Source organism: Colius striatus, chromosome 16 (assembly GCF_028858725.1).
Source record: "Colius striatus isolate bColStr4 chromosome 16, bColStr4.1.hap1, whole genome shotgun sequence".
NCBI classification, from domain to species: domain Eukaryota; kingdom Metazoa; phylum Chordata; class Aves; order Coliiformes; family Coliidae; genus Colius; species Colius striatus.
In genome coordinates, this window is record NC_084774.1 from 3,665,957 (window position 1) to 3,692,664 (window position 26,708).

Below are 26,708 nucleotides of genomic sequence, written 5' to 3' on the forward strand. Positions count from 1 at the left end.
TCTTCCACTGAGCAAAGGGATTTTCTTTCAGGTCTAGAAAAATTGCTTCTTCCAGCCTAAGTCTTTGCAGGGAGAGCTCTTAAATCATCTATGGAACAGCAAGTCACTGAGCAGACAGAGAACAGCCTAGGTCCTCCTCCTCAGGGATTAAGAACGCCTCACCTTCTTCCAGCTGGTAACAGGTCTTTTATGAAGACATACAGAGTAGAGTGTGGCCTGGGATGCTCTGAAAAAGAGGCACATGATCCCTCTAATAAGAAATTACATGCACTTGCACAGTGTCTGAGCTCTGCACAGCTCGCCTCTCTCATAGCTTGAGATCTTCTTCCTTCCCCTGAGCTTCTCAAATTCCTTTGCACTTGACAACTTGCACTCCTTTGCTACTCTCCTTCCCTTTTATCACTCCTAAACAACACTAATGGCCAATATTACTGGCAATTTAATGAGAGAATAACATTATGCAGACATTTGTGGGTTCTCTTATAGAGAAGGAGATTGGTCCAAACTGAAGACAGTTTGCTCCATGGATCAGTCAAATGTGAAGTGATGCAGTTACATTAGGCAGCTGAGGTCAGCATTTTGCCACACAGCCATTCCCCTTGTGCTCAAGGCTGTCTGGACCTGCCCAGCTGCCTCACAGTCAGCTCAAAGCACAAGCAGGCTCAGTTGTGAGAGCCTGCAAAAGATCAGTGCTGTAAAGGCAAACTAGATTTCAGGCACAGCTCTGCTGCCTGCACCAATTACTCTGTATTAATAAGGTACCTGCTCCCCAAGATAAGTGTGTGATGAGCCATAAGACGTAGACACATTGATAGATCCTCACGTTAGCCAAGATCACATCTGACAGTAACACAGGGGATTTGTTCCCTTCTCTGCACAGAGTGGCATAAAGCCTTAAGGGCTGGAGCTAATGATGTGGAGCTCCCCAGTTTTAAGCAGAACATGGGACATTTTTACTGGGGAACATTCATGCTGTGGTTTAGGCTCAGCCAGACACAAGACCCACGCAGTCACTCCTTCACATTCACTCCTCTCCCTCCCAACAGGATGGGGAGGAGAAAAGTAACTGAGGACCTCTGGAGAATCCCTAAGGAGTATAAGCAGCCATTTCAGACCACCTTCCCTGCACCTCTCTCTGGGCTCACACACCCCATTCCCTTTGTCTTTGCCTCCTTCCCCCTCAGTGGCACAGGGGGCAGGAATGGGTGTTGCTGTCAGTCCCTCAGTGATGGCTCCTGCTGCTTGTTTCTCCTCAGGGCAGGAGGGCTCCTCACCATCCCCTGCTCCAGCACAGGGTCCCTCACACACCAGACAGTCCTGCACAGGCTGCTCTGAGAAGTACCAGTCCTGAGGGCTGCAGCTCCTTTCAGCCTGCTGTGTGGGGCTCCTCTGCAGCTCACAGGCACCCCAGCACAGCCTGTGCCATAGGTGCCTCCTCACACAGTTTCTGTTCCCTCCTGGTGCACTCTCGCTCCTCCCTACATAGGGTCATCATTAGACTCAATTGCTTCTCCTGGTATGAGGTCTTTATTATGTCCAGCCAGTTCCCCAGGCATGGGGTCCTCCCAGAGCTGCAGGCAACTCTCAGTCCCACCATTGCCCTCTGTGGGTGCTGGGACACAGCCATTCTCTTGCCACAGGCTGCAGGGGGGTCTCTAGTCCAGCATTCCTCCTCCCTTCCTCCTTCTCTGACTTCAGAGTCCCAGTGGTTGCCTCCATCTTGTCCCACTCCTTCCACCTTCTTCTGCAGATTTCCCATCATAAATAGTACTGGCAGAGGTGCCAGATTGGCCTGTCTGGGCTGGAGGTGGCTCTGACTCAGGGAAGTGTTAGGAACTCCTTACAGGGGCCAACACTGCAGCCCCCTCCCCGTGTTACCAAGATAAAGCAGCTCCACACAAACCCAACACAATCCATCATCTGACAAGACTCAGAGCTGCTAAAAGCAGTGCTGAGGGTGACTGTGGTCTAGTGGTGGCTGCTACCTTGTGAGCACTCAGATACTAACAAAGGCCACACTAGAACCTTGGCAATGAGCTTATCCAGAGAACTCTGGGACAAAGAGTGCTAAACTAGTCACTCAATCTTGTGTTAGAAGTCGATGTAAATGCCTTCACCTTTCCTCACTAAAGCAGCAGGAGCTTAGAGCTCCTGACCTGGCCTGAGCAGCTTTCTCTTGCCCCATTTAATTCATGTATTTAAAATGCTATTAAATGTGTTTCCAAGACTACTTGCAGTGCTTGCAGTTTACAGACTACTGCTAGCAGATAGTTGAAGTAATACCTTACAAAACATTACATTTAATAAGATTGGCCCAGGCAGGCAGAGCAGTGCTATTGATCCCATAACGGGAACCTGAGCAGCAACACAGCCATTCAGGAGCATACATGAGTGAACAACCACAGGTCAGATTAAGCCAAGATGGATTTAGGCAGACATCTCTCATCCATAATACAGGGCAGGAATCTACTTGCACAGAGTTCTCAAGTTCCAATCCATCAATGGAAAAGTTCTCCTTTTTTTTCCCCTACAGAGACTGTTATGTGAACAAATTCAAAGGTAAGTTTAACAACAGTGATGTCAGAAAAGGGATTTTGGATGTATCAAATATGCAACACTACACTTTGTAGGACCACTTCCAATAAAAGGGTTTAGTGAATAAGTTAAACCACAAATAGACCCAAGCCATTCAACAAACCATGAGACAATAGATTGACTTTGCTTTTTCAATTTATAGACATGAAACACTCCAGTTCTATGAAGCCAGGCCACCTGGACAGGGATATATCTGTGGACCTTAAGGAGGTCAAAGTATTAGAAGACTCTTCAGGCCTCCAAAAGAGCCAAATAAATTGTTTAAGATATGTAAAATAAGTCTGAGCTTCTAGCAGAAGAGATTCCTGGTAAGTCAGTATTTCACCAATACATTTCTCTCCCCTCATGTATAATGCCTCAAAACAGAATGCTTTCCCTCAAATGAAAATATAACAGCTACTGACACACTGATTATTACCCTTCTGTACATGGTGGACAGCACTGAGACGGTAAATCAGGATGAGCTAACATAAACCACCCATTTATTCAACAAAGCCAAATATTTGCTGAAGCACACATTGAAATTTAATCAGACAAGAGTCACCTGGGAAATCCTGCCCTATGATGCATCAGATACCTCCAGATAAATATATATGTGTAAATATTATGCAGACAAAAGGTGTAAATCCAAACAGGTATTGCATTAGGCTTGCACTCACCTGTGCAGAGTTAGAATGTGTGTGTACATGCACAAGTGTGACAAGGCAAGGCAAATCCAGCAAAGGGCCATGAAGATGATTAAAGGATTGGAACACCAACATACAAGGAAAGGCTGGGAAAGCTGGGACAAGCTCCACCTCAAGAAGGCTCATGGGGATCTTATCAGTGTCTGTAGATCCACAATGTGAAGGAATATAAAAGACTGAACCCAGACTCCTCTCTCAGTGGCATCCAGTGAAAGGACAGAAGGCAAAGGGTATGAACAAAGACATGAAGCATTCCATTTAAATGTTAAAATAAAAAGCTTGTCTACTGTGAAGATGGTCAGTGCTGGCACAGGTTGCTGAGAGAGACAGTGGGTCTCCATCTTTAGATACATTCAAATCCCACCTGAACTTGTCTCTGAGCAACCTGCTGGAGGTTGATGATCCTGTGCTGAGCAGGGGGTTGGACTAGACCATCTCCAGAGGTCCCCATCTCACCTCAACCATTCTGCAATTCAATTCCCATATCAATGCCATTCAATGTAACAGTTGCATAGCCTTCTACACGTACCTGAGCAACTTCAGTTCAAGGCCATTTTTAAACTTCATTGTTCCCATAAAACACAAATGAGATGAGTGGTCAATAGGGCTAGGACAAAGGATGGACTCAATCTTAAAGACCTCTTCTAGCTGAAATGACTCTTATGATTCTATAACTTTAAGAGGAACTACTTCTTGCTGACTGGTGAGGGTAGGAGGAGTGAGGAGTTAGGCTCAGCACTCAAATTAAATGCTTTGTTTACTCAGGAGGAAACCCCAACAACATATGTGAAAAGCATTGTGCTTTGCTACTCAAACTTGTCTTTGTCAAAATCAAAACAAATGACCTAGGTCCATTATAAATGCCTCAATGCCCAAAAGAAACATATTAAACTTCCTCTACTACAACATAAGCACACATCAGTCACCAATTAAAAAGATGCTCTCACCTCAAAATCAATTCTTAACAGCCTTTCAAATGAAAACACAAACCTCTTCCACTTCCCAGCATTTGGGTATTTACTATTACATCATCTCTTTACAAAAGGAATACTTGTCAGCTGTGTGAAAACCAATGTCTGCCCTGCCACAATGCATCCATCACCTGACACAGGGCACCTCCTGACAAGGCAAGTTCCAGGATCCACTTGCAATGGAGACATCCCCAGGCATGTACCTTGCAAATACAATGTGATTGGGCTCCACTGCTCATTCAGGTGTCAGTCTGATTGCAGGGCTCTTTACAACACAAGTCTGACCAACAGAAGAAGAGGAGCATGAGCATACACATGAGCATGCACTTGGGCCAAGGGCTCACTCCAGTTTACTTTTGCCTGAGGAAGCACAAAGCTCGTTCTGGAGGAGTGAGACCTCCACTAAACCTCTTCAGCTTCTCTTGTTAAAAAGATCACACACAGTCCTTGAACTAAAAGGGTTCCTCAAAGATAATTACAACTGCCCTCTCCTAACAACTCCAAGTTAATCCAGTATTTAACTTGCCTATTCTTCTTTAATAACTTCTTTACTGCAACTTCTTACAGCCCTGGCCCAGGCTGCCCAAGAAGACTGTGGAGTCTACTTCTCAGGAGGTTTCCAAACCTACCTGTACACATTCCTATGTGACCTGATTTAAGTGGACCTGCTTGGTCAGGAGGATTGGACTGGATGACCTTTAGAGGTCCCTTCCAACCCCTGCCATTCTGTGGTTCTGTCACCTTGCACACAGGCCTAACTTTTATGCTTTGGCTCTGAAAAGCAACATGGGCAGAAGAGTTTAACATACAAAACTGTCCCACCCTAAATCAAGTTCTGTAATACTGGTATCTCTTCCTGCAAGGAAGAGCTGTGCACCACTGAGTGTTCATAAGTAACTTTTGGAAGGCAAAAAATAAGTAGCCCCACTGATTTCGTTCAATGAATGTTCACGGATAACAGTCAAAACGTTATCAAGCTTTCTGGAGGAGGTATCGTTTGATAATATTGGGAGTGAGGAGGGAGACAGCTAGCAAACACACCACACTGATATTGCCTTTCATCAGGAGATCTTCAGGTACCTCACAAGTGCTAATTAAGCTTCTCTAGACTCCTGTGAAATAGAAAAGAAATATATATATACCATTTACAATAGATTTAATTGAGACACAGAAAAATTCACTTGCCCAGGGTTATAAAACAAGATGGTGACAGAGCCTGGAACAGAAGACTTGAGCCTTCAAATCCCTGATCTAAGCACATTACAAAATATTCATCTATTCCCTGCCTGAGTGTCTCACACTGCACAAATTCCTGCAAGTATGATGAAGGGAGCATGCTGCTCACACAATTTGCATGATTTCAGTACAACATTCAGTAGCTGCTTTGTCATCAAGGAAAGCTGAAGTTAGCTAAAAAGGGCAAGGTTTCATTTTTGCCTTAAGATTACAAGATGCAAGCATGGCTCTTCAGTTCCCCTGGAAAACCAGGAGCAGAGAGAGTGCAGAAGGCTGCAATACACATACTTCTAAAAGAATTCATTAACAGTGAAGCATCATAAAGGGCTGGGGGAGGGGAAGACCTTGATTGATGTTCATCTGAGATTAGACTTTAAATCGTTTCCCTTGTGTAATTATACATATATTACAGATAATGTTTGTGTATTTGATTTGCCTTGCTATAAAATGGCAATGTAAATGTAAACATTTCCCACCTCTTTACTACCTTTGGAATAAAAGTTACTATCTGAAGAGAGCTATCCTGGTAAATAGCATTTGATACAATAAATAATTCTTCACCTGTATTTACTTTCTTTTTAAAAGGGAGGAAAAGAGCAGAAAAAAATCAAGGTCAAGACCTACACAAATATCAGCTTGAAGACATGATTCCTGCTCCCATTACCTTCTGCCATTCCAGTACTGTGTCCTATGAATGTGTCCTATCAATAAACTGCATCTTAAATTTCCTTCTGGTTTGTCCTTAGTTCCCATTAAAGGAAAATTATAAGTGCCATCTATTTCTGAACAATTAAGTCACCATTCTGATAGATGCCCTGAAAAGCAACAGCCATTCTCTCCTGCAGGTTAGATGCCACTTAGAATCTAAATCCACAACAATAAAATGTATTAATCCCACCATGCTTCTCCCAAATTTTTGTGACCTGTCAACAAGCTGCTTCTACAATACAGAATCTTTTAAAATATAAAAGAACTTCAGGATCATCAAGTGGAACCATCAACCCAGCACTGCCAAGCCAACCACTAAACCACGTCCTCAAGCAGCACATCTGCACAGCATTTGAATACCTCCAGGGATGGGGACTCCACCATCTCCCTGGGCAGCACATTCCAGTGCTTTATAACCCTTTCAGTGAAGAAACTCCTCCTAATCTTCAATCTAAACCTCCCCTGGGGCAACTTGAGACCATCTCCTCTTGTCCTATCACTCCTTACTTGGGAGCAGAGACCAACCCTCACCTCACTGCAGCCTCCTGTCAGGGAGTGTCAGAGGGCTCCTGTCTGCCCTCAGCCTCCTCTTCTCCAGGCTCAACACCCCCATTCCCTCAATCCCTCCCCAGCACCCTTGTGCTCCAGCCCCTTCCCCAGCTCTGTGCCCAGCTCTGGCCACGCTGCAGCCCCTCAGTGTCCCTGTGGCAGTGAGTGAGGGGCCCAGCACTGACACAGCCCTGGAGCTGCAGATCTTTGGTGAGCATTCTCAGCAGAAGATGCTTTAACATGCAGCAGGAGCTGACAGGCCTGTGATAAGCTCATCCCAACCAGCAAGTATCAGCCCTGGGAAAACAAAACCTTTGAGTTGGTGGCAGCTCAATGACAGAAGTGGATCCCCTTCACTACAGCTTCTCTCCTTGTACCAGTAGCATGGCATGAAGTAGCCTCAGTGTTGCCTTTCCTCTATCAAACACATATGACACCTAACTTTTAAGACAGAATACTCTTAAGAAAAGTCCTCTTAGGAAAATCTCTGCTAAAACATTTTTAATTGCTCTCTTTTTCTTTCTACTCTTCTTAGCAGACAGCTGTGGCAGTGAAGAGGGGAATTTAGGATTCCTAAATAAATCCATTCACCTTTATGGCTTCAGAACAGGAACTGATCTGCATATTTGTTAAGCTTATGCTGGGAGCACACAGGCATACACAGCCTCAAATTCCCAGTACATCACCTATCATCACTGATGAGCATTAAAGGAAACAGACTGGACATAGGAGAGGAACAAATGGCCACTATGGCTTGCAAAAGAAAAGAGTAGATTAAGGAAAATGAATTGGAAGCCTGAGGATGTAAATAGAGGGGAAAATTTTGAAGAAACTCATTATTTGTTCTCTGCAACATTACAATAATGTAAACACTGAGAAGAACAAAAGAATAGAACCAAAGTTAATTTTCAGATATGAATTCCCTCAAGTGCCCTGGTAAAGTCTCCTTCCTCACCTCCTTTTTTCTTTAATGGGATTCAAATAATCAATTATTCAATTTAATTGCAGCAGCACCTCTTTCCCCACCCAGCTCTCTGCTTTTGCAGTTAAAGTGAACACGACACAGGATGACCTTAATTGCATTCACGATGCTGATTGAGTCAAACAAGAAGCAGAAGTGCATCATGAAGCACCTTGTATTACCACATTCATAAACAAGCCATCACAAAACCTCACTCAGTACGTCCAACTGCCCACTTGCACCTCAAATCTAAGGCACAATACAATTCCCTCCATGATCACCTTACAGAGGAGTTGTTGGCACAGCTCACTGTCCAAGTATCCAAGCTTTTGCTCATATGCCTACTTCATCGATTCTGGGGTGATATTGTACAAAACAAAGATTATTACAGAGATACACACACCCCAGCTCAAGATTGCAAAGCAGCAGACAAAAGCTCCCACTGGTATACTCATTCAGTCAAAACGAAAAGCTCCCAATTTAGGTCAAGAGAGGTTCTCCTCCCCCTCTACTCTGCCCTTGTGAGACCACATCTGGAATATTGTGTCCAGTTCTGGGTCCCTCAGTTCCAGAAGGACAGGGAGCTGCTGGAGAGTTCAATGCAGGGCCACAAAGATGATGGAGTGGAGCATCTCTCTTGTGATGAAAGGCTGAGGGAGCTGGGGCTCTGTAGCTTGGAGAAGAGGAGACTGAGAGGTGACCTCATTCATGTTTACAAATACATAAGGGTAGGTGTCAGGAGGCTGGAGCCAGGCTGTGCTCAGTGATAGCTAATGACAGGACAAGAGACAATGGGTAGAAGCTGGAACAGAAGAGGTTCCAAAGAAACACAAGGAGGAATTTCTTCCTTGTTGAGGTGATGGAGCCCTGGCAGGGGCTGCCCAGATGGGTGTGGAGGCTCCTTCTCTGCAGACATTCCAACCCAGCTGGATGAGTTCCTGTGTGCCCTGCTCTAGGTGCTGCTGCTCTGGCAGGGGGGTTGCACTGGATGAGCTTTCAAGGTCCCTTCCAGCCCTTGAGATTCTGTGATGCTGTGTAATTTACTGTCCAGCTCTCTCTTGTGATGAGCTTGTCCACCACAGAGGGAGACTAGGAAAAAAAGCAACATTGTCAACTGCAATAAAAATGGAGCTTTCTAAGGGTATTATTTGCCCTAGAAGAAGGGTGTCCTCAAATCCTGTACCAATCCTCTTGTACGTTTCCTACCACAGAACCTTTTGTTGTTCCATACACGAGATGGATGGTACTTTCTGAATGGGCAGCTACTCAATACTTGGGTTTATTCTGATTGTTAGCTCTGTGGCCCCATGCATTATTTACTGCATGCTATGCAAACTCATCTCCACAAGGAGGATTATTAATTTCCTCTCAGTTTTCTCTACAGTGACAGAACTTCTGTTCCTTCACACATTCATAAGATCTACTCACCAGCACTCTATTCAACCCTTCCCCTTTAGGAACTCAGAGATTAAGGGAAGATGCCATCTGACCTCCATGTTCCTCATTTGAAGCACCCAGGGATTTTCATGGGCCTCAGTAATCTATATCAGTCCCATACATGGGAAACAGCAGCACTGATTTCAGCTGCACACTGACTTCTAAAGCTCTTTTGGACGTTACACCCAGGGCCTCAAAACTCAGCTCTCACCCCAGTGGACTCTAAGTGCTCACCTGCCAAACCTTGGCTTGAACAACTCACCCCAAATCATGCAGGAGTTTTGATGCAGAAATAAGACATCACATGTTTAACACTCCTCTCTGACTTGTACATTATGTACTTTTTTAGCACCTACAACTCATACATGGCACTTACAGTTGGACTTTGGGGCTTTTTTGTTTGTTACTGTGGTGTGATGGGGTTTTTTTAAACCCTGCAGTCCCCTCCAGGTTAGATCAAGTCTGATTACAGACTGGGGGGAAGGGAGCTGGGAGTAATTTGGATGGTGACTCAATGCAATCATGTAATCTTGACTTCACAATAATGCTGCTGATACATATCTGTTAACTAACAGATAAACAGGTGAATTCAACACATAGCTGAGAAGCATTTGTATGTGCTAACATCACTTAGATGCTAAATACAGCATCCTCTTTTTTTCTCACTCCACCTCCTCCTCTTTTCTCTCTTCAACAACATAACTTAGACATTTCAGGGGGGAAAAAGCCTGTGGTGGATTATTCCATTTGTTTTCTTCATAGAGCACAGCACTTTTTCCTGTACAGAAGACAGTCAAATAATTGGTTGACAAAGTCTCTTGGGAAGCCATTCTGAAGGGTAAGGAAGCCTAGGAGATTTCAAGAAGGAAATCTTGAGATTTAGGTTGGAGCTGAGGCAGAACTGTTTCCCTGAGAGGGGTGTCACCTCTGTGCCAGGCTGCCCAGGGAGCTGGGAGAGTGCCCTCCCAAAGCTGTGGAGCTGAGGTGCTGAGGGCCAGGGGTCAGTGGTGGGCTGGGCAGGGTGAAGGGAGGGCTGGGACTGGATCTTAAAGGTCTTTCCCAACCAAAACAATTCTATGATTTTGTCTTGTGTAAATTAAAATGAAATCAGACAACATCAAGTTTCCACCATTTCCTTTCAGACATTCCACAACCTCATGGATCTGCAATAAAATTTTCCTAATCCCCAAGATAAATGATCCTCTTGTTTCAGTCTCATTCTGTCACTCTCAGTGCACATGAAAGAATTCTTCCTTCATCCCCTTCCTTCCCTGTGAGGTGCTCTTCCCTTTCACAGCTCTATTCTCCATCACAGGTCCAGAAGCTAAATGTGTTTAGATACTGTAAATCTTTGTTCAGAAGTGAAAAACCTGCTGTCACTTGTAGGCACCCTCAATACTTTAATTTGTCACTCTCAGGAATAAGATAATGTTCAAGACTGAAAGGACTGTTGCAGACAGAAAACTATCCCGTTTTTAAGCTATATACACAGCAGGTGGCACATTCTGCCTTTCCTGTACTTGCTTCCTTTCAAATTCATATTCAGCTGCATGCAAATATGCTGTCAATTGTCAGTCCTCTCAAAATCTCAGCATTTAATCACTCCCAGACTTCTCTCCTCCACTCAGAACAACTCTTTATACATTTACTCTGGATCTATACTGCCATACTTCTAGACTGGGGGTAGGTTTCTGCTGGCAATTCTGAACCCTGATGTTATTTCCCTGAGTTGCAGTTCCTTTACAGTTTACATCCACCAAGAAAAACTTATAAATTAACTGCTTCTAAACTCATCCTGAACTTTAATGGAAATTTTATCTGAAGCTGGATCCTGATGAGTAATCTTTCTGCTATCCCCTGTTTACTATGAGGAAGCACAGTATGGGTAAATTGCTATATACAGTACATAACCCCAACACTCATTCTGTACTCTGAGAAGATTTTGATATCACAGAATGGTGAGGGTTGGAAAGGACCTTTAGAGATCATCCAGTCCAACCCCCAGGTCCACTCAGATCAGGTCACACAGGAACATGTCTAGGTAGGTTTGGAAACCTCCACACTCTCCCCTGGATAGCCTAGGCCAGGGCTCCCTCACCTCAACAGTGACATAGTTTTTCCATATGCTTAAATGGAAAACTTTGTGTTCCAGCTTCTTCCCATTACTGTCCTGTTGCTAGATACAGTAGAAAAAAAGTGCTGCCCCAACCTCCTGGCACCCATCATTTAGATATTTATCAATATGAATGAGATCCCCCCTCAGTCTCCTCTTCTCCAGACTAAACAGCCCCAGGTCCCGCAGCCTTTCCTCATAAGGAAGATGCTCCATGTAATATGAATTACACTTAGCAAGCAGGATATACTCCAAGCTTCTATCACCTATCCATAACGTTTCTGCTGCTTCCTGTATGGTTCCAGGTCCCAAAAATCTGCAAGTCACGCTGAAGTCAGCAGCCACTGGTAATTATATGAAGTGGCCTGAGGAAATTTAGTACTTCTTTCAGTGAAACATCCTCATTTATTTGGTACACTGTTAGCAACAGCAGCTCATGAGCACGCAGCTTTTCTGGGCAGAGGGATGGGAAATCACACTTCTCTGTGTTTTTGCCACGAGAGCTCTTCACAGCAACACAAGTGTAGCAATGACTGCAAGGAAGAAAGCTTCTTTAAAAACCACCACCACCAAGTCACAACCACCAACTGACCTTCAGACATCACCAAGACTTGTTCCAAAAACATTACTTCCCTGCCATTTTGAGAAATAATGTCGTATTATTGCTACAAAAGCAAAGTACAAGAGTAAGAGAGATGTCCAATGCTCAGGATGCTGGGGGTTTTCATGCTAAACAAACACAGAACGTGAAATAAGCACATTATAGAATATTAAAGACTTTGGCACAAGGAAAAGCTTTATAACAGAAGATGGAAAGTTGAGAGCTTAAGAGGGATATTTTTGCTTGCTAGGTTCACTTAAGGACAATTAATTATACTTCCTTATTTTTGCAGGCTCTGGCCTTGGCAGTCTCCAGGGTTATCCCTGTGCCAACAGAGACAGCATGTTTGTTTATTTCCAAGCTTTCTGCTCCTCTAATTATTGCTACCACGTGCTGATATCTGTTAGTACATACACTACCTCCCCCTTTTTAATCATAACAATATATTTACTGTTTGTCTGGGGAACCCTACTCACAGAACGATAGAACGGTAGGGGTTGGAAGGGGCCTTTATTCAGGAAGCCAGAGCAGTGTTTTGACCACTATTTTCATAGTAGAAATCCCTTTTAAAAGTATATGGTAAGATTCTCTACAAGATATATTGAAACCTGTTGATTTTGGACTAGATTATACAGATTTCCAGCCCCCCACCCCAATCTGTGCTGGAATGTCTGAATCTCAAGAACTGCAGGGGAACTGCTCAATTTAAGACATCTGCTTTCTTAAACATAGATTTTCAGATCACACTTAAGGAAACTTTCCAACTGGTCCTAGACTTAATGAAGTCTTTATTTTCTTTCCCCCACAGAAATTAAACAGTGGGTCTAGTTCAACTAGGCAGCAGCCAGGCAGTCAGCAGCATCCCTGGTAGTAATTAGATGCATGTTTTTCTATGCAGGAGCAGCATGAACTAACTGCCTGGATTGCTGGCAAGCAAGACAGACATCACTGCCTCTTTACCTGCCTTTTGCAGGCAGGAGATGAGCTGAGGCTGCAGACTGCCTCCAGAGATCCATTTGCCCTCAAGGGAATGAGTCAGTGCTGGCACAAACAGCCAGACCATGGGAACAAGGAGAGCTGGAAGCCACCAATCTGAAAAGCAAAATTTATCAGAAGATTACATCCTGTTTGGTCAGAGGCAACAAGGCACCAAAAAGGTCTCAAACCAACAGGCCAGTTCAAAACAATTGTTTTGAAACAGAAGGAACAAAAATGAGCAAGTGGCTTCAGCTTCCAAATAGACAACTTCTGGATGTTTAATTGCCTTTGTCTGCTTGTGCAAAAGTGTGAATCACATCTTAGCTGCCTGGCATAGGCTCTGAACCGAGCCTGGAAATACACTAAGGTACCCAGACAGAGTGGCTATCCTGATGAGCTGCTCTGGTCCCACCAGGAACACATAGCAGCAGTTTTTGAAGGACAAATATATCAAAGTCTTTTCCTTTTGCACACTTAGTGTTTTCCATTATCAAAATAAACAGTTTGCAACTGTAGTGTGAACACAGAAACAGACCTGAGGTACCAGCTAACCTAGAATAACAGCAGCAAAAACTGCTTCTATCATGTTTTAGGCTCTTAAAATAGCAGCAACTGGTAAATTTAACATATGAATATACTCTTTTCTAAGCAAAGCTAGAATGGGCTGCTAGTAAATCCAAAATATTCATATTAGTTTGGTCTGTGAAGAGACATGCTCAACCAATTTGAGAAAACAGCACTGTGAAATTAAGGAAGGACAATAAAAACCAGTCACTGCTGCCCATGTTTTGGCCTAAGGAGTAAAATTTGCAGTTACAAGCTACATAGCAATAATTTTGGTTGACAGCTAAGTTAGAGGAAGGGAGATGAGAGGGATGATGGCTGGTGCTGCCATCATCCCAGTCCACAAGCATCAGGGACAGCAGCCAACTTCTGAGCTTTATTTTATGCCTGCTTCCTCACTGTTTCTCTTCTGTCAGGCTCTTACCTTTCATGTTTCTTTTCATGCTTGCTCCCTTCCTCTTCCTACTGCTACAGTCTCATGACACTTGCCCTCCCCATCACCTTTCTCCATGCCTAATCTCCCCAAACATGCCAGCATCTTGTCAGCTGCCACCTTTGCTGTGATGCTGCTCTCATTTCTTCTGTTGTTCCTCTCTTTCACAACTGTAAGATGAAAACGTTCTTCAGGGTACAAAAATGAGTCTTTTGTGCCTCTGAAGTGTTTTAACACAGTTGGCTCCTCACACGTTTCCAAGCTGATGTACAATAAAGCAATCACATTAGGTTTAATAAACAATAAAGAAACAACAGAACTTTCTATTGAAGATGTTCACTGGGAGAGATGACTTGGAACTGTTGCAAACTGACAATTGCCTATCAAGTGCAGAATGAGAAGGATGGTAAATTCTGCTCAGTCAGCTTACAAAACACACCCAAGCTGAAGGCTGGAGAAACTGCATCCCCCTGCTAGAAAAGAACTGCAGGTACATGCACCTTTTGCAAACTGGTATACTTGCATTAAAAACCCTAGAAATAGGTCATGAATGTTTATAATGGTGCTTTTCAGTCATAGAATTATAGAATCACAGAATGGTAGGGGTTGGGAGGGACCTTTAGTGATCATCCAGTCCAACCCCCCACAGAAGCAGCTCCCACCTAGATCAGGTCACACAGGAACATGTCCAGGCAGGTTTTGAAGACCTCCAAGGAAGGAGCCTCCACACCCTCCCTGGGCAGCCTGGGCCAGGGCTCCATCACCTCATAGGGAAATAGCTTTTTCTTATGTTTAAATGCAACTTTGTCTTCCAGCTTCATCCTATTACCCCAGTCCTCAGGTACAAAGAACAAAACTGCACAGATTCTTGGCACCATCCCAATGCAGTCAGGTGTGGAGTTACACAGACACAGTCTCTTGGCTCGAGTTTTTAGGGTTTGGGAGGGGTTTTTGTTTGGTTTGGGTGACGGTGGTGTCTTGTTGTTGTTGGGATTTTTTTAAGACAATATCAATGTGTAGAAATGTCCCTGAGAAGCAACTGACTGGGGTGGAAATACACCACACTCTACAGTTTAACCAATAGTTTCTATTAAAGCATTGAATTCACATGTAGAAATGGGGAGTAACATTTGGGCTGCAAGCACATAAATGGGTGCACATTGACAGAAAATCTCTATTCCAGGGGAGAAATGAACCATTTGACTCAGAAGCTTCCCATCTTGCTGACAGAAGTGCTCTTCTGCTTATCTAGCAAATACTGCTGCAATTCCAATAAGTGCATTTCTAAAGGATGATAGACCCATCCATATAGCAACCAAATTGCTTTAATTCCCCTTCTTCCTCTTGTCCTACTTCTGCTAGTTGGCCACAACCACACATTGCTTTCTACCAAGCAGTCCTTTAACCAATTCTCATGATCATCTTAAGTAAACAGAAGCACATGGCACCACTACCAAACTCCATGCTTTGTTTTTCTTCTCATTAAAAACAGAACCTGAAAGCACACCACACACAACTGCTGCATTTGCCCTAATCAGACCTTTCTTTTCCCCCTCCATTATTGAGGGACTGACCTTGGAGTCAATACTAAAGGAATGAAGATTCACACACACAGATTAAGATCATTTCCATACCAGTGACAAGTTCAGCAATACTGGAGTCAAAAGCACAACATGTTAAGAATATCATCCCCAGAACAGCCTGAAGCCCTACTTCTGCTCAAGCAGCTAATGATATTTTCTTTAAATTGTAAGATAGAGGGATTGATCCCCAACATAAAAGTGGATAAACCCTGGATTAAGTGGTAATACTCTTGATAGTGTTGTTCTTTACAACACTGCAGAGGACAAGGAGTGAAACAGCCTTCTTTCACTCAGTGCACAGCTGAATTAGCAGCCAAGAGCTGCTTCCCAGTGATTTAACATAGTCACTACTCAGGAACGAAGCTGAGATGATGACAAGGATGTATGTGGAAAAAAACATTGCAAACTCCATTTCCTCTGTTACTCTGAGTCTGAAGACACTTCAGCTAACAAAACATGAGCTATGGGATACTTTGAGCATTTCCAGTACAAAACAAACAGCAGAGCTGAATAAAGAGGTTTGCATAACCGTAGGTTGCTCAGGCTGCAGCCATGATCCGTGCCCACACAACATCATCAGCTGTCAAACTCCACAGTCTTTCTGCAAGATGAACTCAAAAATATCAAGGAACAAGAACCAGGTCCCATGATCCCAAAATTCAGAAGCAGCTTCATTATTCTTTAACTACATGAACTGCACCACTTCAAACCCCAGCAGAATTCACCAAGTCATCTTGAATTCCTGAACCTGCAGGTCCAAAAATATCTAGAAGAAGAAATTGAGCAGTTGGCTTTGGATTGATTTACTAACAGTACAGAAAACAAGAAAGCCAGAGGACACCAAGCACTAAGTAGGCTCACTCTTCCTGGGATTCATTGTCCTGTTTACCACGTCTCATTCACTAGTAGATGTGCTTGAGCTCCCTAGAATTACATCACCTGAACCCTGGCATTAAATAACACTTACAGTCCTCTTCTTCCAAAGATCCTTGGGGTTTTTTAACTGACTTATTGGCATTTTCTTCTGGAATGTGCAGTGCCCTGTCATTCAGCTTGCAGGGTGTTCACCATCTCTGAACTGTGATACAATAGATGGGATGTATTTATCAGATATTAAAAACAAGTGGGTCTAACTAAATCATGTCTAGTGTGGTTAAGACATACTAATTGTCTCCTCTGCCATGGGGATACATGATCTGTAGAACTTGCAATAATGAACACAAGAAGCAATTGTCAGTTATGTAATTACAAATGTACAAAAGATAGGACCAGGTTGTAAGAAGTCCTCCCCAAGGCCATCAAAAACATTCCCCTTCTTTGTGTATCTACTTCAGGATGTGTAGGGTTGTGCTTGCCTTCTAGCTTTGCCTGGAAAGAGCAGGGTGGGTGGTGGGAGGCAAGTAGCTGTATGAGGAGGCAGCACAGGGCCAGGAAGGCAATAGGTCAAAAGACATATATGGTTTTCCCATGAAAAGCAGATATTGTTTCAATGAAATGATATCCAAGTAGTGCCAGCCAGCAAACAGGGAGAGAGAGCACCATCAGGAGAAAAATACAGAACTAGGAAATGCAAGTGATACCAGAAAATAACAGCACCTCTTGGCCAAATACACTGGCTTAAATGAGCCAAGAAAAACTGTTCCATAAAATGTTTAAGAAATGCCACAAAAGCCAAGTCTGACATATTGTTCTCAAGAATGACGCCACAGAGCCAAGAGATATCAAGCCACAAGCCATTCCTTGTGGAACTGGAGTCCTCTGGTACCCAGGCAGTGGGAGGCACAGGAAGTTTCTTGCATCTCAGAGGGAAACCTGGACTACAGTTTGTGTCAGCTGATAACAGCTGATGACCTCTATACGCTGCTCCTGTTCAAAGTATCTCCAAGGAAAGCCTCATCTATGAACGTACCCAACAGGCACATTTTAGAAGCTTTGTTACATATTTTATCTATGCTTTACAAGACATTGAGGAAACAGACTGAAGCAGTTTCCATAAAAAATTAAGAAGTCTCTCTCTAAAGGACACATGTTTTATAGAGCAATACACACACACACTCCTGCTGCTAGTCACCCAAACATCAGACGAGTTTTTATGATCAGCATTCCTGTGGCAAAACAGAGAAGTATTATTGCTCTTATTGGTGAGCAAATCCATATACACACCTCAATCTGATTTTGCTAGGTGAATTTTGAATGACATCTCTTCTTTCTTTTCTCATTCATTAGGGCTATGTCAACAAATTTTGCTCATTGCCAAAATATTTAAGCTCCGGTGCTGACGCTGAACACCTCTCCATGCTACATTCTGCACTTTCCATTCAGGCAAAGAACAATACCTGCCAATACACATTCATTTACCTCATTTATAAGAGTACAATTAAAATTACCAGAAGTCTAATATGACTATTATGATAAATAATGAGCTTAAAAAAGCCTCTATATACACATTCAGAGAGAGAACCAAGAGAGACACTGATCCTTCTGTGCTGAGTGTTATTCAAAAAGAAAGGATTGTCAGTGCAATGCTGAACAGATCAATTTATTTCTCTTTCTTCCCTCCTCTTAACTGGATTTTAAATACAAAAGTAATTGTTCCTATAAGAAACAACCCTTGTCCGTATCTTTCAAGGTTCACAAAGCCTCAGACCTACATCTCTGCCACTATTCGGGTTTCCATGGTAACAGATGATGGTGCCTTCTAAAAAATACTATATTTTACAGTAAGTATCCCAAATCATTCCCATAATACTAATGAAAACGGGAGCACGTGGGCCTGCACATAGAGCATAACAGACTTAGAGTACAATTAAACCAGGAAAGCAGAGCTGAGGGACTTTCAGAAGGGTGGATGGGAAGAAAGGGCTCTGCATTTATAAAAGAGAAGGATTATCGCTCAGATTCACAAATGCCTTTATACACACAGTGACCTTTCGTTGCTGCTGTCGAAATAGGCAGTTTCACAACATCACCTTTTTAATATTAATTGTTTGTGTATTAGCAAACAAATCAAACCAGCCAGGAATGAAAAATTAAGTTGAATTGTAGTGCTAACAGCTCCCCAGAGGGAGTGAAAAGTGATTATTAAGTTAAATGGCTGCATTGTTAACAATTGCCACACAGAGTAGCTGGCTCAGAAAGATCCATTTTTCATTGCCAATTTACTGACAGCAAAATCTGGGAGTAAATGAACTCCTAGTAAATGAATTCATCTTCCCCCTCCCCAAATCCCTTGCAGTTTGTTCCCTTTCATCTTCCCTGGACAAACCACGTGTAACTGTCAGTTGCTGGAACTTTACCATGGGGCAGGAGTCTTTGAAATGAGCCAGCTACGTGTCCAAATATTCCGGAGCTGTGCCACAGCAAAACAAGGAGCAGTATAGGGATAAACAATTAAAGCAAACACTGACATCAGAAGAACAACAAGTGTCAAAGTAATCTGGTGTTCAGGTGAACAGTCCCCATATAAACCCGCTGTCCTACTTTCCCTCTGAATGAGTTTTCACAGCTGCAAGTGACTTTAATCTCTCTATTCTCTGCTCTGTTGGGCTATAAATGCACACAAAACAGACCGTAGCAAAGTGCACAGCAGCTGCAAGAATTCTCCATGTATTTCAAGAGAGAAAAACCACACATGTGCTTTAAGGAAAAAACCTTCCCTGTAAGCAAAGTTCCCTCATTTCCAAAACTGACAGAACTGGCAATTACTAGAATTAACCTGATTTTACTTCTGTTTCATCTACAGAAAAGGAGAGAAATTAACAGCTGACCCTAAAGCTAACAAGTTTAGAATCTCCAAATCATACCTCCAGTTGTAAATAAACAGATAGCAGGCAACAGAAAGTAATTGCTGAGGAGTACAGTTATAAATACAACAACACACAAATTACATAAAGAAAGAAATGTTAACCAGCTCCCTCAATATGAAACTAGGTATTCCGAGAAGAAGCCACCCGTGTTCTGCTGTTGCTTTATAGTATTCCTAATATTATATGTTGGGGATAACATGAAGAAGCAGCAGCTGTATCAGTTGGGTATGAATTTAATAGCATTTTGTCTTGACTTGTGTCTTTCCTGTTTCTCAGCCCACCTAGCATTAAAAATATAAAGGCATTTTTTTAAATCCCAGCCAACTTCTTGCGCAGCGGTTTTTTCGGGATGTTTAACAAAAGGCTGTTGAATAAACGCATTAGGCTTTGAAAAATAATTCAATTCGAAAGCGACAAGAGGTATTTGCATCCTAATAGTTATGGATACAGCACCACCCGATGGAAGATGCGAAAAGGCACCGCTGGCATTGACGGGAAGATCCCCAAACTTCACTGACAGCTGACAGAGTGCATCTAGAAGACTTTGCTTTTTACCATTAAAACACCCAAACTCCTACATCTACAGAGTCCAGACCACAGCACCTCACTCCAGGTATGTAATCTAAGAGGAGAAAACTTTAAGTTCATCAAGAGAAGCAGCTCAGAAAATAGTAATTCTTAAAACCAGCTCCTCTTTTTGTGAATAGCAAGGAGTGCACTAATATAGAAGGTAGAAGGTGATACCAACGATTAGAACACCTCAGTCACTATTCCCATTGACCTGGTAATGAAAACACAGTATGTCGTGGCTCTCTGAAGATAAGGGATTAGTCAGACGTTTAAGTTCACTTGCATCTAGCTCATATTATGTTGCTATTTCCCACAAACACAAAGTGCTTTCTGCCTCCTTAAAAGTTTGCTGTTTTCACAGAAGTCTCTTTTCTAAGCATCTGGCTAAATGATTCATCAAAAGCCGAGGATCTCATCTCAATTGAGATGACAAGTGTCAAGAACATGAAAACACAGTTGGAAAAGAGAAAGACAAGGGGGAAAAAAAAAAGAAGGTAGCTCTACATCTTGCTTACTCAACGAAGCAGCTTTTGAACTCGGTTATATTTCCCAGCCTTTCTAATAAATCTGCGGGGCTGTGCAGTTGCCTAGCAATGTACACAAGATACCATGGTGGTGTCACACCGTGCAGCATCGATTACAGCATCTACCTCCCCAGGCTGGCTGGGGTCTCCTGTGCCTGCTTGGCCCTTTGCATGCCAAACTTTTTTCTGAGCCCTCAGGCACTGAGGGGATCACTTTGGGGTGTATGTAGTACTCCAGTTGCATGCTCGCTCCTACACTGCACTATTTCTCTTTTAAAGAGGTGAGGCAAAGTCATTCAAGATCTTAGTCTTGGCTAAAAAATCTTCCATTGTTTGAGATGAAGTGAACTCGGGAACGTTGGAGGTAGGAAAACAAGTCACAAGTACCGAGATTTATCCCTACGCTGTGCAATGGTACTCGGCGAAATTTCACTTGTTTTAAATATGCAGATACAGAAAAAAAGCTAATCTAAAAAACCCCTTCCAAATCTAGATACATGAAATCAGAAGAGAAGAAAGTTACAACTGTTTATTTTTCAATGCAAACTGCTCTGAGAAAATTCACGTCATATTACAAGATCCAAGATAAAAACAAGACCATGCATTTGGTTACCTACAAAATAGCACAAGAGGAGAACATTAGTTCTATAAGCACCTGTCATCTCCAAGTAATTCAAACTATGCCTAAAGGAACTTGTAGGAGGGGAAAAACAGTTGGCTACTATTAATGCACACATGCCAGGGAGCAAAGTATTCCTCAATATCAAAGTGACAGAGAAAGCGACAACTGGGAAGGAGCTGGCCCAAGTAGCTGAGCCCCCCAGAGAAAGTTACTTGAGCTGTGAGATAGTAGGAGGAGGAAAAGCTGCCGCTAAACTTCTGAGAGTAACCCCTTTGCCTGACTGAAGGAGAAGGCAACGACTCCTTCCAAGCTGCACATCCTTCCGAGGCCAACTCTTTGCTTTAGACTCGAAAGGTTTTTTGCTATAAAAATGATACAAATGTGGTGAATCCACAAAGACAATGTTTTCACCTCCTCCTCCTAACACGCAACTGTCCGTCCCTGGTCCTAAACCCCATTCACTGCCGCCGGCCCGAATGGCAGCCGGGCAGAGCCCAGCCCGCACGGCAAAGCCTGTGCCGCGGCTCCGCCGCTCCGGCAGCCTGCGCGCCTCGCTTCACAAACCCACTTTTAACAAGGCTGCTCCTTCCCCCGCCGGCCAGCCGCCTTCCCAGGGATGACTCTCTCCTCTGCCTGCTCCCGGGCTTGCATAGGGAGCTTGCGAGGCCGAGGGGCTGGAGGAAGGGATGAGGCGAGGAGCGAAGAGTTCAGGGTGCCAGGGAGAGCCAGCTGCCCCTCGTAGCGCGGGGTGCCCCGGGGGCCGAGGTGGGAGAGCCGGGTACGGGAGCAGCCGGCGGGGAGAGCGGACAGCCTCGGCGGCACTCACCTGCGAAGACCTGTCCCTCCGCCTTGGGTAAGAGCTGCAGGAGAAAGACGATCGCGGCGACGCCGGTCATCCTTCCCCGGAGTTCACCTGCCCTCCCTGCTGCCGCGATGCCGCTGCCTCCCTGCAAACATCCCCCGCATTGGTGTGCCGGGCGCGGCGGCGGCCCCGGCAGCCGGAGCCGCGGTGCTGCTCGGAGGAGCCGCGGAAGTGGCGGCGGGAGGCGCGGGGAGCGGGCGGGAGGCGGGCGGGAGGCGCCCCCCGAGCCCAGCGCCGGCCGCGCCCGCGCAGAGCCGGCCCCGCTGCCCCGCCGCGCCGAGGGCAGCACCCCCGGCCCCCTCCCACCGCGCACCCGCTGCCTCAGTGGCTGGATTGTGGGTTGGGTTGTGGTTGGGTTGGGTTTCTTCTTTTTTTTTCCCCCCCTCCTATCCTTATTCAAGCCCAGCTGCACACACAAAAATCTCTCGGTAGTGGCTCAACTACAGCATCTCGCCGGCAAATCTCGGTTTCTTGCTCCAGCCCTGTTTCCACCGGCATGGAGAGCATAAAAGTAGGGCACGGCCTTACCGGGGGGCTGCAGTCGTTGCCGGGAGTGGGGCAGGGGAGAAGAGACCCCCCTCCTCTGCTCGATCCAGGCGGGGGGAAAACTGCCAGGCTCGAAGGGTTTGTCTGTGAGCTGCCCCTAACAGCCGCAGCTGAAAATAGCCATTTTCACTAGTATTCACTTTACTTTCGAGAGAGTTGACTGCTAAATACCTAGTGACACCGCGTACCGCTGCGCTGCCGGGATTTACACACAGGCGTTCACCGTCTTCAACAAAACGCTAACAATTGCCTTCTCCCGGCAGCTTCTTCACCAAAAAACATCCTTCTCGGAAGGAAGAAGCAGCGCAGTGTAGGAGAGGTATCGGTATGGATCAGCCGTGTGAGCTGGAGTACCCAGGGGCAGGATGGCCGCTCGGATAAAACACCTGTTTCATCACCCACACAGCGGGGAATTCATTTAGACGGCAACTCGACTTTCCAAAGAGAGTCCGGCCGCGCTGGGCACGCGGTTACCCGGCAGCACTTCACATCTAACAGCCCCGTGTCCCCGTTGTCACACCGCTCTGTCACTAACCGTGCCCTCCTCCCCTCTCCGGCACACAGCCGCTCCGCGGGCCCGCGTTGCGCCCGCCGCCGCGCTGCCCGGCCGCCCGCCGCCCACAGGGGGCGGTGTTGCACCGGCTGTGGCCGCCGGGCCCGGCCGGCTGCCGGCGAGGCCGCGAAGGGCCGGGCTCGGGTCGGCTGCACAGGCTCCTGCCGGCTGTCCGTGCCCTGGGCGTTCGGCTTGGCCCTGTCCCACACCAAGCGAGGAGGCAGAGCCTTGCGGCAAATCGGCATCTCGCACCCAATACTCGGGAGCTCCAGGGGTTTCGAACTCACAAAGTGTGAGGATGCTTTGTAGAGAACCCAAAGGGCGAGTGCTGAGAGGGTGGGACCAGGCTGTAGAGCCTAGTGACAGGACTTTCCCGCTGAGGAGATGCTGTGTGACCCTGGGCTGTTCAGCCTGGAGATGAGAAGGCTGAGGAGGCACCTCATCAATACTTATAAATAGCTATAAAGGGCAAGTGTCGAGAGGCTGGGGACAGTGGTTTTTTCTGTAGCACACAGCAATAGGACAAGGGGTAACGGGCACAAGCTGGAACACAAAAAGGTCTCAAGGAAAAAGTTGTTTGGTGCTGAGGTGAGGGGCCCAGGCTGCCCAGGGTAGGTGTGGAGGCTCCTTCTTGGGAGGTTTCCAAACCCACCTGGACACATTCCTGTGTCTCTGATTGAGGGGAACCTGTTTAGCAGGGGGCTGGGCTTTAGAATGCCCTTCCAACCCCTAGCCTGTGATTCCAGATGTCTTCACGACCCCTTGCTGACACACTCTTTAACCTGGGACACATTCCTGCCTCTGTGAGGGCACCTTGGGTAGAAGGACAGCGCAAGGCTGTGCTGCAGGATCGTGCCACCCTGAGGCTGCAGGGAGAGGGCAACCAGCTGGGACTAGGTGGACAAATCCCTCCCCAGTCCAGAAGTGCCCTCTAACCAATGAAAGAGTCCTTTCTTTTAAAGATCATTGAGTCAAACCATGAATCCAGCACTACCATGGCCACCACTAAACCATGTAACTCAGCAGCACATCTACGTGGCTTCTAAATACCTCCAGGGATGGCAACTCCACAACCTCCCTGGGCATCGTGCTCCAATGCTTGATAACCTTCTCAGTGAAGAAAGGGTTTTATCCAATCTAAACCTCCCCTGGCAAAACTTGATGCCATTTCCCTCTTGTCCTGTCACTTGGAAGATATCAACCTTCAACCTCAATACAACCTCCTGTCAAGCAGTTTCAAAAAGGTCTCCCCTCAGTCTCCTCCAGGCTCAACACCCCCATTCCCTCAGCCCCTCCCCAGCACCCTTGTGCTCCAGCCCCTTCCCCAGCTCTGTGCCCGGCTCTGGCCATGCTGCAGCCCCTCAATGTCCCTGTGGCAGTGAGTGAGGGGTCCAACACTGAACACAGCCCTGGAGCTGCAGCCTCCCCAGGGCCCAGCACAGGGGACAATCCCTGCCCTGCTCCTGCTGCCACAGCAGTTCAGGATAAAGGGAAGGCAGAGAACAACAGGGAGAATGAAAACACCATTAAGCAATTTACTAAGTAGCAGAAAGAATCCAGCCTGTACAGTAGGCAACATCAGAAACTGTTGGAATAATTCTGTATCACTGCAAACTGTTTAGACAGTAACACAGAGATGGTGCTGGCAAGAAGTGAAGAAAACAGTAGCAAAAAAAAGCTGTAAAAACCCAACTCCAAATCGAGTGGTCACTAGTTGTTTCCATATGAACTACATAAAAGAAAAAATTAAGTCTGGAATTTGTATTCCAAATGACAAAATTTGATGTACTTAAGTGATTTACTGAGGTCCAAGGAGCAGAAAGCAGTGGAAAGATTAACTGGGGAGCAGTTCTTCCAAGGAAAGGTGTCAACTTAAGGAAAAGAACGTGCATCATAAGAAAGGTGAAAAAACAATAGAAGATTCTTATCTCCAACTGGATAAAGCAAAAAGAGGTTAGAAATAAATAATCTACAAGAATCTGCAAAAAGGACTGATCAGAGGAGACAACTGTCAGACATCAAATAGTGTAAAGAAACATTAGGCTGAACTAAATCAGAGTAAAACTTTATAAAGGGTTGTCTGAACTCAAAACATGCTTTATGAGAAAGGAAAACAAAATAGTAAGATGAGATGAAGGATGACTAGAGTGAGGACAGGTTAAACTAAAACTGGGCAGATATTAGCACAAAAACCACAAACCCTGGAAAGAACCTTTCAGTGAGTGACAACACTGAACTGGTGATAAACTTGTGACTCAACAGCAAGTGCAGAATCAGCTCCAAAGCCACTTACCTTCCCATAGTGTTTAAAGCCTTTGGTAGAGAAACTATGAAGGAACAAAGTTGTAGAGCTAAATTTAAGAAATAGTTTAAAAACAGACCATAAATAGTCAAAGAGAAATGAGGCAGATCCAGCCTTTAAAAAAGTCTCCACAACACACAAGTAGATTTGTAAATGAAAAATAAGCTCAGATCACATCTATCAATGATTTACCACAAGACTCATTGAGTGGCTCAGAGGAAAACTGGCAATAAAGAAAGTGTATGCAGCAAGGAGCTGCCTTAAAGAAAGGTATCAAGGCTGGGCTGCAAGTAGAAACCACAGGGACATGAAGTTGTAACATTCAGGTTCTTTTAGAGTCTTGTTGAAGTTTAACTTTCACGTTAATGTCGCTGGTTTGCTTCGAATGAAATATACTGTCGACAAAGCCAACTGGTATTTGTAACACAAGAGGATTGAAATACACTTCCAGATAACACCACCATCTTTGAGGACTGGATGGGTAGTGGTGGGATGAAATCCTACCATTACTAAAATGTACCAGTGGGAAGGGCAATGAGACAGCATGCTGCACATGAGGAATGGGCAATGTAGAAATAAACTAACATCAGCAGAACTCACTTACTGCCAAGGGAACCCCTGAAATTCACACAGGGCCATACTATAGGTTCAGTGATAAACCATCAAGCAAGACAGGGACAAGCTGTGCTCCAAAACTCTGACATTAACCAAGAATTAACACACATTACTCTGTATGCTTTTATATTATCCGTGGCCTTTGAGCCAGTATAAACAACTAAAACCTCTACTAAATGGCCTTGGTAGATCTCTGCCTCTCTGGGCTAATGTGTTCCATGCAGCACTATTTTATAAAAATGGCACAAGCAAAGTTCCAAGGCTGATCCCATCCTAGTGTATATCATCATAGCTTATTTTGCTGTTACTAATAACTCAAACAAGGTCTCAAGTGGCTTAAAAAAAGAGACAACATTAACATAAGTTCTGAGGTTTTCTCGAGCCTGTCGCTTGAGGCTTCTCGACTCCATAAAACTGTTCACTCAATGTGTCAGATAAGAAGATTTAATTCTTAGTTTTACTCACCCACAAATAATACAGCTTGCCCCTGAAAAGCAAAGTGCTAAACAACTGAAGGCACTGTCATGTTATGACACGAGATGCATTTAATCAAGAACACCTATCAAAAAAAATCAGCTCATGAACTTCAATCGATACATATGGTTTTGAAGTATTTAACAAACAAGTTAGCCTGTAAATATCCAAGCCTGCTCTCAGGCTCATCCAATCCTGTGTAATGTGTGCCTCTATCAGAATGACAGCTCAGGAGCAGTAGCTGGGCTGCCTCTGCTGCTTATAGACACCACAAGTCTTCTGCCTTCAAAATAAGAGGGATGCTCCACAACCCATGGGTTGTTTTAAAAGGATAGAAAAACATCTTGCTAGAGTTCTGTGGGCTTCAGGTCACTGACCACTCCCTTGGCAGATTCTCAAAGGAGAAAAGTTCCCTGGAC

At 44.8% G+C, this 26,708-nt stretch overlaps 1 protein-coding gene across 1 annotated transcript in view; it reads right to left on the reverse strand.

Moving 5' to 3' along the window:
• Positions 1–21,833, reverse strand: part of PTPRT (protein tyrosine phosphatase receptor type T) — a 475,736-nt gene extending 453,903 nt beyond the window's left edge. The window contains exon 1 of the mRNA XM_062008833.1: positions 21,764–21,833. Coding sequence (XP_061864817.1) covers positions 21,764–21,833 — 70 coding nt within the window. The remainder of the gene's footprint in view (positions 1–21,763) is intronic.
• Positions 21,834–26,708: the final 4,875 nt, after the last annotated feature.